At 45.2% G+C, this 13,468-nt stretch overlaps 1 protein-coding gene across 1 annotated transcript in view; it reads right to left on the minus strand.

Annotated features, from left to right (window-relative positions):
- LOC137334334 (rhodopsin) overlaps window positions 1-13,468 on the minus strand; it is a 97,033-nt gene that overhangs the window by 6,036 nt on the left and 77,529 nt on the right. The window contains exons 2-4 of the mRNA XM_067999034.1: window positions 3,430-3,598; window positions 2,475-2,640; window positions 1,183-1,422 (exon numbers count right to left, since the gene is read on the minus strand). Coding sequence (XP_067855135.1) covers window positions 1,183-1,422; window positions 2,475-2,640; window positions 3,430-3,598 — 575 coding nt within the window. The remainder of the gene's footprint in view (window positions 1-1,182; window positions 1,423-2,474; window positions 2,641-3,429; window positions 3,599-13,468) is intronic.

Consider the following 13,468-nt stretch of genomic DNA (forward strand, 5'->3'; position numbering starts at 1 on the left):
CTGAGAGAGAGAGAGAGACATAGAGAGTGAGAGAGAGACATAGAGAGAGAGAGACATGGAGAGAGAGACATAGAGAGAAAGACTGAGAGAGACATAGAGAGAGTGAGAGAGAGAGAGAGAGAGACATAGAGAGAGAGTGAGAGAGAGAGAGACATAGAGAGAGAGAGAGAGACTGAGAGAGAGCGAGAGAGACTGAGACTGAGAGAGAGAGAGACATAGAGAGCGAGAGAGAGAGAGACATGGAGAGAGAGACATAGAGAGAGAGAGAGAGACTGAGAGAGAGAGACTGAGAGAGAGAGAGAGAGACTGAGAGAGAGAGACTGAGAGAGAGAGAGTGAGAGAGACTGAGAGAGAGAGAGACTGAGAGAGAGAGAGAGAGAGACTGAGAAAGAGAGAGAGATAAAGAGAGAGCGAGTGAGACAGAGAGAGAGAGACATAGAGAGAGAGAGAGACTGAGAGAGAGAGCGAGAGAGACTGAGAGAAAGAGAGACATCGAGAGAGACTGAGTGAGAGAGAGAGACATAGAGAGAGAGACTGAGAGAGAGAGAGACATAGAGAGAGAGAGAGACTGAGAGAGAGAGAGAGACATAGAGAGAGAGAGAGAGACATGGAGAGAGAAACATAGAGAGAGAGTGAGAGAGAGAGAGACATAGAGAGAGAGAGAGAGAGAGACTGAGAGAGAGAAAGAGACATAGAGAGAGAGTGAGAGAGAGAGAGACATAGAGAGAGACTGAGAGAGAGAGACATAGAGAGAGAGAGCGAGAGAGACTGAGAGAGAGACAGAGAGAGAGAGACATGGAGAGAGACTGAGAGAGAGAGACATAGAGAGAGAGAGGGAGACAGAGACATAGAGAGAGAGAGACATAAATAGAGAGCAAGAGAGAGAGAGACATGGAAAGAGAGAGAGGGAGAGACATAGAGAGAGAGAGAAACTGAGAGAGACATATACAGCAAGAGAGACTGGGAGAGAGAGAAAGACATAGAGAGAGACTGAGAGAGAGAGAGAGAGAGTGAGAGAGACTGAGAAAGAGAGAGAGAGACTGAGAGAGAGAGAGAGAGTGAGACTGAGAAAGAGAGAGAGAGACTGAGAGATCGACAGATAGAGTGAGAGTGAGAGACAGAGGGGGAGAGAGAGACAGAGAGAGAAAGTGAGAGCCAGCGTGAGAGAGACGGGCCTCCTACCTGCTTGTTCATCAGGATGTAAATGAGAGGGTTGTACAGAGCTGAGCTTTTGGCAAAGAAAGACGGAAAAGTCATGAAAATGGGCCCGAACTCGCTGCCTTGGTTGAGGAAGATGTAGAAAGCCACTGAAGCATATGGAACCCAACAGACGATGAAGGCAATCACCATGAGGATCACCATGCGGCTGACTTCTCGCTCGGCCCTCTGGGTGGATTCTGATTCCTGCTGCTGGGCTGCGGCCTACGGAGGAGAAGGAGAGCACACTGAGCATCGGAGAATGAGGAGAGTCTGTACAGGATGGTCGCTGGGCCGGGCACTCTGATCTCAATGAGTGCAAGACTCTGCCACATTATCTTGTTCAGTGATCAGCAAACAAGGTGGGGGTGGGAGACTGAGATTACAGAACATTCCTTTGGCAAGACATTCAAACCAAGACCCAGAGCCCAGATCACAGACAGATGTGGACTGGCAGGTATGGTATCCTAGTGTTTATGGGACGGGACTGGTACCCCTTAGAGGTTATGAGTTCAAATCCCACCAAAGCAATGTTGTGGTAATTTGTGGGCTGGCACCTGATAAAGTTACCATGGAAACTGTCAGATTGTCTTAAAAACCCAACTGATTCACTGATGTCCTTCAGGGAAGGGAACCTGCCACGCCTACCTGGTCTGGCTTATTTGTAACTCCAGTCCCACCCCTACCTGGTCTGGCTTATTTGTAACTCCAGTCCCACCCCTACCTGGTCTGGCCTATTTGTGACTCCAATCCCACGCCTACCTGGTCTAGCCTATTTGTGACTCCAGTCCCACGCCTACCTGGTCTGGCCTATTTGTGACTCCAGTCCCACCCCTACCTGGTCTGGCCTATTTGTGACTCCAGTCCCACGCCTACCTGGTCTGGCCTATTTGTGACTCCAGTCCCACGCCTACCTGGTCTGGCCTATTTGTGACTCCAGTCCCACCCCTACCTGGTCTGGCCTATTTGTGACTCCAGTCCCACCCCTACCTGGTCTGGCCTATTTGTGACTCCAGTCCCACGCCTACCTGGTCTGGCCTATTTGTGACTCCAGTCCCACCCCTACCTGGTTGACTCTTGATGCCTTCAGGGCAATTAGGGACTGGCATTCAATGTGATCTTGCCAGGGTCACTCATCCTGGGAATGAATATTTTTTGAAAAAGCAACAGTCCTACCCCTAGCTACCAGAACAATCAAGTCACTGTCTTAGAAAGTACATGACTACAATAGGATATATGATCAAGCAGAAGTAACTCAGAAATGGTTTTGAAATCACCTCTTTGACAGTGCAGACCAGTCGACCGTAGCAAAAGAATATAATAGTCATAGGGGTGAGGAAGTGGACGCTGAACATGTAGAGGACAAAGGATTCATTGTTCAGTCCCGGTTTCATGGTGTAGTAATCAACTCCACACGCACATTGTATTCCTTCGGGGATATACCTGCAAAGGGAAGGAGCTCTTCAGGTTACAAGAACGAGAAAAGAAAGAAAGAACTTGAATTTACACAGGGCCTTTCACAACCTCAGGACATCCCAAACCACTTCACAGCCAATTAAGCACTTTGGAAGTGTAGTCACTATTTAATGTAGGAAACACAGCAGCTAATTTGTGCACAGCACTTCCCACAGACAGTGGAGATAATGACCAGATAATCTGTTTTAAGAATATTGGTTGAGGGATAAATATTGGCCAGGACACCAGGAGAACTCCCCTGCTCTTTTTTCAAATAGTGCCATGGGATCTTTTATATCCACCTGAGAGGGCAGACAGGACCTCGGTTTAACGTCTCATCTGAAAGACGGCACCTCGGACAGTGCAGGAGTCACTCAGTACTGGCATTGAAGTGTCAGCCAAGATTTTCTGCTCAAGTCTCTGCTCAAGTCCAATGGGATGGGAACCCATGGCCAGCTACCTCAGAGGCAAGAGTGCTACCACTGAGTTACAGCTGACACCCTCACAGAGATTGACTGAAATGAGCTGTGTTTAAACAATTCTGTCGGGTTCGGCTTTAAGTCCCCTGTTAAATAACATTTCATCTCTCCTTGTTGGTAATGACAGGGATAGACAGGCTAACAATTCAGTTGCTGGGAATTAAGTGCGATCAAACCCCAATGAGAGTCGCATTATGTTGAGATCTAACTTATCTGAAAGGAAAGTGTTGCTGTGAGATGCGGCCTGGTGTTTGGAGGGTGTACTGGGCTAGGTGTAATGTATTGCAAGTGTGAGTACCTGGACCATCCGACCAGTGGGGGAACGGAACAAGCTAGGGCCATGACCCATGTGAAGGCCACGCCCATGATGGCATGTTGGCTGCCAAATCGGAAGTTGGCCATGGGTTTACAGACAACCACGTATCGTTCAATGGCCAGAACCACAAGGCACCAAAGAGAGACTTCACCTGAGGGAGTCAATCAGAGAAAAAAACAGTCAGTCCCTGGCACAGACAGCAACCAATCAATGACAGAGTAACATCCAACAAACCCAATAACAACATCATCCTGAACAATGCCAATGAATTCGTCATCTCTAATAAACCCAATGACGACATCATAAGCAACAAATCTAGTGACAATATCATCTCAAACAAAACGAATCACAGTATCACCTCCAATAAACCCAATGACATCACCTTCTCCAACAAACCCAATGACATCGCCATCTCCAACAAACCCAATGACATCGCCATCTCCAACAAACCCAATGACATCACCTTCTCCAACAACCCAATGACATCACCATCTCCAACAAACCCAATGACATCAGCATCTCCAACAAACCCAATGACATCACCTTCTCCAATAAACCCAATGACATCACCTTCTCCAACAAACCCAATGACATCAGCATCTCCAATAAACCCAATGACATCAGCATCTCCAACAAACCCAATGACATCACCATCTCCAACAAATCCAATGACGTGGGACCAGAGTTCTAGCGAATTGAATAACTAGGGAGATAGATAGGGCTTTAAACTAAATAAGGGGGGGGGAGGGTCCCGATGGAGAGAAATCTAGAATGCTAAAGAGAAAAGGCAAAGAAGCTGTGCAGGAAAGTGATTGGGGTCAGGATAACCAGATTGTGTCAGGAAGGGACAGAGCGAACAAACAAAAGACAATAAATAGGGTCCGGGTAAGAAAAAATGGTAATAAGTCTAATAGGGCCATAGTGCATAAAAATGTTAAGATGTCTAAAAATGTTAAAAAGACAAATCTAAAGGCACTGTATCTGAATGCACGAAGTATTCGTAATAAGGTAGACGAATTAACAGCGCAAATAGATGTAAACGGATATGATATAATAGCAATTACAGAGACATGGCTGCAGGGTGACCAAGGCTGGGAGCTGAATATTTAAGAGTATTCGATATTTAGGAAGGACAGGCAAAAAGGAAAAGGAGGTGGGTTGGCATTGTTAGTAAAGGATGAAATCAGAGCAATAGTGAGAAAGGATATTGGCTCAGAAAATCAAGATGTAGAATCAGTCTGGGTGGAGTTAAGAAGCACCAAGGGGCAGAAAACACTGGTGGGAGTTGTCTATAGGCCTCTAAACAGTAGTGGTAATGTAGGGGATGGGATCAAACAGGAAATTAGAGATGCATGTAACAAGGATACTACAGTAATCATGGGTGACTTTAATCTGCATATAGACTGGCCAAAGCAAATTAGCAATAATACTGTGGAGGATGAATTCCTGGAGTGTGTACAAGATGGTTTTTTAGACCAGTACATTGAGAAGCCAACCAGGGAACAGGCTATCCTAGATTGGGTATTGTGCAATGAGAAGGGGTTAATTAATAATCTTGTGCGGGGTCCTTTAGGGAAGAGTGACCATAACATGATAGAATTCTTCATTAAGATGGAAAGTGAAGTAGACCAATCTGAAACTAGGGTCCTAAATCTAAACAAAGGAAACTACGAAGGTATGAGGAGTGAGTTGACTATGATAGATTGGGAAGCTTCATTAAAAGGCATGACAGTGGATAGGCAATGGCTAACATTTAAGGAACAAATGCATGAATTGCAACAATTATACATTCTTTTCTGGCGCAAAAACACAAAAGGAAAAGTGCCCAACCATGGCTAACAAAAGAAATTAAGGATAGTATTAGATCCAAAGAGGAGTCAGATAAAGTTGCCAGAAAAAGTAGCAAGCCTGAGGATTGGGAGCAGTTTAGAATTCAGCAAAAAAGGACCAAGAGATTGATTAAGGGGGGAAAACAGAGTATGGGAGTAAACTTGCAAGGAACATAAAAGTGGACTGTAAAAGCTTCTACAAGTATGTAAAAAGAAAAAGATTAGTGAAGACAAATGTAGGTCCCTTACAGTCAGAAACGGGAGAATTTATAAAGGGTAACAGGGAAATGGCAGAGCAATTAAACAAATACTTTGGTTCTGTCTTCACGGAAGAGGACACAAATAACTTCCCAGAAATGCTAGGGAACCAAGGGACTAGTGAGAAGGAGGAATTAAAGGAAATTAGTATTGGTAAAAAAATAATGCTGGAGAAATTAATGGGACTGAAAGCCGATAAATCCCCAGAGCCTGATAATCTGCATCCCAGAATACTAAAAGAGGTAGCCATGGAAATAGTGGATGCATTAGTTGTCATCTTCCAAAATTCGATAGATTATGGAACAGTTCCTGCAGATTGGAGGGTGGCAAATGTAACCCCACTATTTAAAAAAGGAGGGAGAGAGAAAACAGGGAACTACAGACCGGTTAGCCTAACATCAGTAGTAGGGAAAATGCTAGAGTCTATTATAAAGGATTTACACCCTGCCCGATTTACATCCCACCAGAATAAAAGCCCGCCCGACTAACACCCGCCAGGTATACACCATGTACAATTTACTCCATGCATGACTTACATTCCACCCAATTTACACCATTATATTATACACTCCACCCAATTTACACCATTATATTATACACTCCACCCAATTTACACCATTATATTATACACTCCACCCAATTTACACAATTATATTATACACACCACCCAATTTACACCATTATATTATACACTCCACCAAATTTACACCATTATATTATACACTCCACCCAATTTACACCATTATATTATACACTCCACCCAATTTACACCATTATATTATGCACTTCACCCAATTTACACCATTATATTATACACTCCACCTGATTTACACCATTATATTATACACTCCACCCGATTTACACCATTATATTATACACCACCCAATTTACACCATTATATTATGCACTTCTCTCAATTAACACCATTATATTATACACTTCACCCAATGTACACCATTATATTAAACATTCCACCCAATTTACACGATTATATTATGCACTTCACCCAATTTACACCATTATATTATGCACTTCACCCAATTTACACCATTATATTATGCACTTCACCCAATTTACACCATTATATTATGCACTTCACCCAATTTACACCATTATATTATGCACTTCACCCAATTTACACCATTATATTATGCACTTCACCCAATTTACACCATTATATTATGCACTTCACCCAATTTACACCATTATATTATACACTCCACCTGATTTACACCCAGCCCTGATTTACGCACGCCCTATTTATACCTCCCGATTTACACCATCGAATATTGACCCCCGATTTGCACCTTCCGATTTACACCATGTACAATTTACACAACCTTCGATTTACACCATGAACAATTTACAGCCCCCGATTTTCAACCTCTGATTTACACAGTCGGATTTACACCGAGTTTGGTTTACACCACACCTAATTTACAGCTAGGCCAATTTACACCATGTGCGATATGCACCTGATCTGATTTACACCAGGTACGATACACACAACACCATATTAACATCTCCTGATTTACACCAGGTACGATTTACAGCCCACCTGGATTACACCACGTACGATTTGCCATCCATCGAATTTACACCCTACCCGATATATACACCCGACCCGATATACACCCTACCCGATATACACACCCTACCCGATATACACTCTACCCGATGTATACACCCTACCCGATGTACACACCCTACCTGAAATATACACCCTACCCGATATATACACCCGACCCGATATACACCCGACCCGTAATACACCCTACCCGATATACACACGACCCGATATACACCCTACCCGATATACACACCCTACCCGATATACACACCCTATCCGATGTACACACCCTACCTGAAATATACACCCTACCCGATATATACACCCGACCCGATATACACCCTACCCGATATATACACCCTACCCGATGTACACACCCTACCTGAAATATACACCCTACCCGATATATACACCCGACCCGATATACACCCTACCCGATATATACACCCTACCCGATATATACACCCTACCCGATGTACACACCCTACCTGAAATATACACCCTACCCGATATATACACCCTACCCGATATATACACCCTACCCGATATACACCCTACCCGATATACACCCTACCTGAAATATACACCCTACCCGATATATACACCCGACCCGATATATACACCCTACCCGATATACACCCTACCCGATATACATACCATACCCGATATACACACCCTACCCGATATACACCCGACCCGATATACACCCTACCCGATATATACACCCTACCCGATGTACACACCCTTCCTGAAATATACACCCTACCCGATATATACACCCGACCCGATATACACCCTACCCGATATATACACCCTACCCGATATATACACCCTACCCGATGTACACACCCTACCTGAAATATACACCCTACCCGATATATACACCCTACCCGATATACACCCTACCCGATATACACCCTACCCGATATACACCCTACCTGAAATATACACCCTACCCGATATATACACCCGACCCGATATATACACCCTACCCGATATACACCCTACCCGATATACACACCATACCCGATATACACACCCTACCCGATATACACCCTACCCGATATACACCCTACCCGATATATACACCCTACCCGATATACACCCTACCCGATGTATACACCCTACCCGATGTACACACCCTACCCGATATATACACCCGACCCGATATACACCCTACCCGATATACACCCTACCCGATATATACACCCTACCCGATATACACCCTACCCGATATACACTCTACCCGATGTATACACCCTACCCGATGTACACACCCTACCTGAAATATACACCCTACCCGATATATACACCGGTCCCGATATACACCCTACCCGATATACACCCGACCCGATATATACACCCTACCCGATATACACCCTACCCGATATACACCCTACCCGATATACACCCTACCCGATATACACCCTACCTGATATACACCCTACCCGATATACACCCTACCCGATATACACCCTACCCGATATACACCCTACCTGATATATACACCCTACCCGATATACACCCTACCCGATATACACCCTACCCGATATACACACCATACCCGATATACACCCTACCTGATATACACCCTACCCGATATACACCCTACCTGATATACACCCTACCCGATATACACCCTACCCGATATACACCCTACCCGATATACACCCTACCCGATATACACCCTACCCGCTATACACACCATACCCGATATACACCCTACCCGATATACACACTCTACCCGATATACACCCTACCTGATATATACACCCTACCCGATATACACCCTACCCGATATACACCCTACCCAACATATACACCCTACCCGATATATACACCCTACCCGATATACACCCTACCCGATATACACACCATACCCGATATACACCCTACCCAGCATATACACACTACCCGATATACACCCTACCCGATATACACACTCTACCCGATATACACCCTACCCAATATACACCCTACCCGATATATACACCCTACCCGATATACACCCTACCCGATATACACCCTACCTGATATACACCCTACCCGATATATACACCCTACCCGATATATACACCCTACCCGATATACACCCTACCCGATATACACACCATACCCGATATACACCCTACCTGATATACACCCTACCCGATATACACACTCTACCCGATATACACCCTACCTGATATACACCCTACCCGATATATACACCCTACCCGATATATACACCCTACCCGATATACACCCTACCCGATATACACACCATACCCGATATACACCCTACCTGATATACACCCTACCCGATATACACACTCTACCCGATATACACCCTACCTGATATACACCCTACCCGATATATACACCCTACCCGATATATACACCCTACCTGATATACACCCTACCCGATATATACACCCTACCCGATATACACCCTACCCGATATACACCCTACCTGATATATACACCCTACCCGATATACACCCTACCCGATATACACCCTACCCGATATACACCCTACCCGATATACACACCATACCCGATATACACCCTACCCAACATATACACCCTACCCGATATACACCCTACCCGATATACACCCTACCCGATATACACCCTACCCGATATACACACCATACCCGATATACACCCTACCCAACATATACACCCTACCCGATATACACCCTACCCGATATACACACTCTACCCGATATACACCCTACCTGATATAGACACCCTACCCGATATACACCCTACCCGATATACACCCTACCCAACATATACACCCTACCCGATATATACACCCTACCCGATATACACCCTACCCGATATACACACCATACCCGATATACACCCTACCCAACATATACACCCTACCCGATATACACCCTACCCGATATACACACTCTACCCGATATACACCCTACCTGATATACACACCCTACCCGATATACACCCTACCCGATATATACACCCTACCCGATATATACACCCTACCCGATATACACCCTACCCGATATACACACTCTACCCGATATATACACCCTACCTGATATACACACCCTACCCGATATACACCCTACCCGATATATACACCCTACCCGATATATACACCCTACCCGATATACACCCTACCCGATATACACACTCTACCCGATATACACCCTACCTGATATACACCCTACCCGATATATACACCCTACCCGATATACACCCTACCCGATATACACACTCTACCCGATATATACACCCTACCTGATATATACACCCTACCCGATATATACACCCTACCTGATATATACACCCTACCCGATATATACACCCTACCCGATATACACCCTACCCGATATACACACCATACCCGATATACACCCTACCTGATATACACCCTACCCGATATACACCCTACCTGATATACACCCTACCCGATATACACCCTACCCGATATACACCCTACCCGATATACACCCTACCCGATATACACCCTACCCGCTATACACACCATACCCGATATACACCCTACCCGATATACACACTCTACCCGATATACACCCTACCTGATATATACACCCTACCCGATATACACCCTACCCGATATACACCCTACCCAACATATACACCCTACCCGATATATACACCCTACCCGATATACACCCTACCCGATATACACACCATACCCGATATACACCCTACCCAGCATATACACACTACCCGATATACACCCTACCCGATATACACACTCTACCCGATATACACCCTACCCAATATACACCCTACCCGATATATACACCCTACCCGATATACACCCTACCCGATATACACCCTACCTGATATACACCCTACCCGATATATACACCCTACCCGATATATACACCCTACCCGATATACACCCTACCCGATATACACACCATACCCGATATACACCCTACCTGATATACACCCTACCCGATATACACACTCTACCCGATATACACCCTACCTGATATACACCCTACCCGATATATACACCCTACCCGATATATACACCCTACCCGATATACACCCTACCCGATATACACACCATACCCGATATACACCCTACCTGATATACACCCTACCCGATATACACACTCTACCCGATATACACCCTACCTGATATACACCCTACCCGATATATACACCCTACCCGATATATACACCCTACCTGATATACACCCTACCCGATATATACACCCTACCCGATATACACCCTACCCGATATATACACCCTACCCGATATACACCCTACCCGATATATACACCCTACCTGATATACACCCTACCCGATATATACACCCTACCCGATATACACCCTACCCGATATATACACCCTACCCGATATATACACCCTACCCGATATACACCCTACCCGATATATACACCCTACCTGATATACACTCTACCCGATATATACACCCTACCCGATATATACACCCTACCCGATATACACCCTACCCGATATACACCCTACCTGATATATACACCCTACCCGATATACACCCTACCCGATATACACCCTACCCGATATACACCCTACCCGATATACACACCATACCCGATATACACCCTACCCAACATATACACCCTACCCGATATACACCCTACCCGATATACACCCTACCCGATATACACCCTACCCGATATACACACCATACCCGATATACACCCTACCCAACATATACACCCTACCCGATATACACCCTACCCGATATACACACTCTACCCGATATACACCCTACCTGATATAGACACCCTACCCGATATACACCCTACCCGATATACACCCTACCCAACATATACACCCTACCCGATATATACACCCTACCCGATATACACCCTACCCGATATACACACCATACCCGATATACACCCTACCCAACATATACACCCTACCCGATATACACCCTACCCGATATACACACTCTACCCGATATACACCCTACCTGATATACACACCCTACCCGATATACACCCTACCCGATATATACACCCTACCCGATATATACACCCTACCCGATATACACCCTACCCGATATACACACTCTACCCGATATACACCCTACCTGATATACACCCTACCCGATATATACACCCTACCCGATATACACCCTACCCGATATACACACTCTACCCGATATATACACCCTACCTGATATACACACCCTACCCGATATACACCCTACCCGATATATACACCCTACCCGATATATACACCCTACCCGATATACACCCTACCCGATATACACACTCTACCCGATATACACCCTACCTGATATACACCCTACCCGATATATACACCCTACCCGATATACACCCTACCCGATATACACACTCTACCCGATATATACACCCTACCTGATATATACACCCTACCCGATATATACACCCTACCTGATATATACACCCTACCCGATATATACACCCTACCCGATATACACCCTACCCGATATACACACTCTACCCGATATACACCCTACCTGATATACACCCTACCCGATATATACACCCTACCCGATATACACCCTACCCGATATACACACTCTACCCGATATACACACCCTACCCGATATACACCCTACCCGATATACACCCTACCCGATATATACACCCTACCCGATATACACCCTACCCGATATACACCCTACCCGATATATACACCCTACCCGATATACACACTCTACCCGATATACACCCTACCTGATATACACCCTACCCGATATATACACCCTACCCGATATACACCCTACCCGATATACACACTCTACCCGATATATACACACTCTACCCGATATACACCCTACCTGATATACACCCTACCCGATATATACACCCTACCCGATATACACCCTACCCGATATACACACTCTACCCGATATATACACCCTACCTGATATACACCCTACCTGATATATACACCCTACCCGATATATACACCCTACCCGATATACACCCTACCCGATATATACACCCTACCTGATATATACACCCTACCCGATATACACCCTACCCGATATATACACCCTACCTGATATATACACCCTACCCGATATACACCCTACCCGATATATACACCCTACCCGATATATACACCCTACCCGATATATACACCCTACCCGATATATACACCCTACCCGATATACACCCTACCCGATATATACACCCTACCCGATATATACACCCTACCCGATATATACACCCTACCCGATATACACCCTACCCGATATATACACCCTACCTGATATATACACCCTACCCGATATACACCCTACCCGATATATACACCCTACCCGATATATACACCCTACCCGATATACACTCAGCCCAATTTAAACCCATCACGATTTAAACA

The sequence above is a fragment of the Heptranchias perlo genome, chromosome 17 (genome assembly GCF_035084215.1).
Source record: "Heptranchias perlo isolate sHepPer1 chromosome 17, sHepPer1.hap1, whole genome shotgun sequence".
NCBI classification, from domain to species: Eukaryota; Metazoa; Chordata; class Chondrichthyes; order Hexanchiformes; family Hexanchidae; genus Heptranchias; species Heptranchias perlo.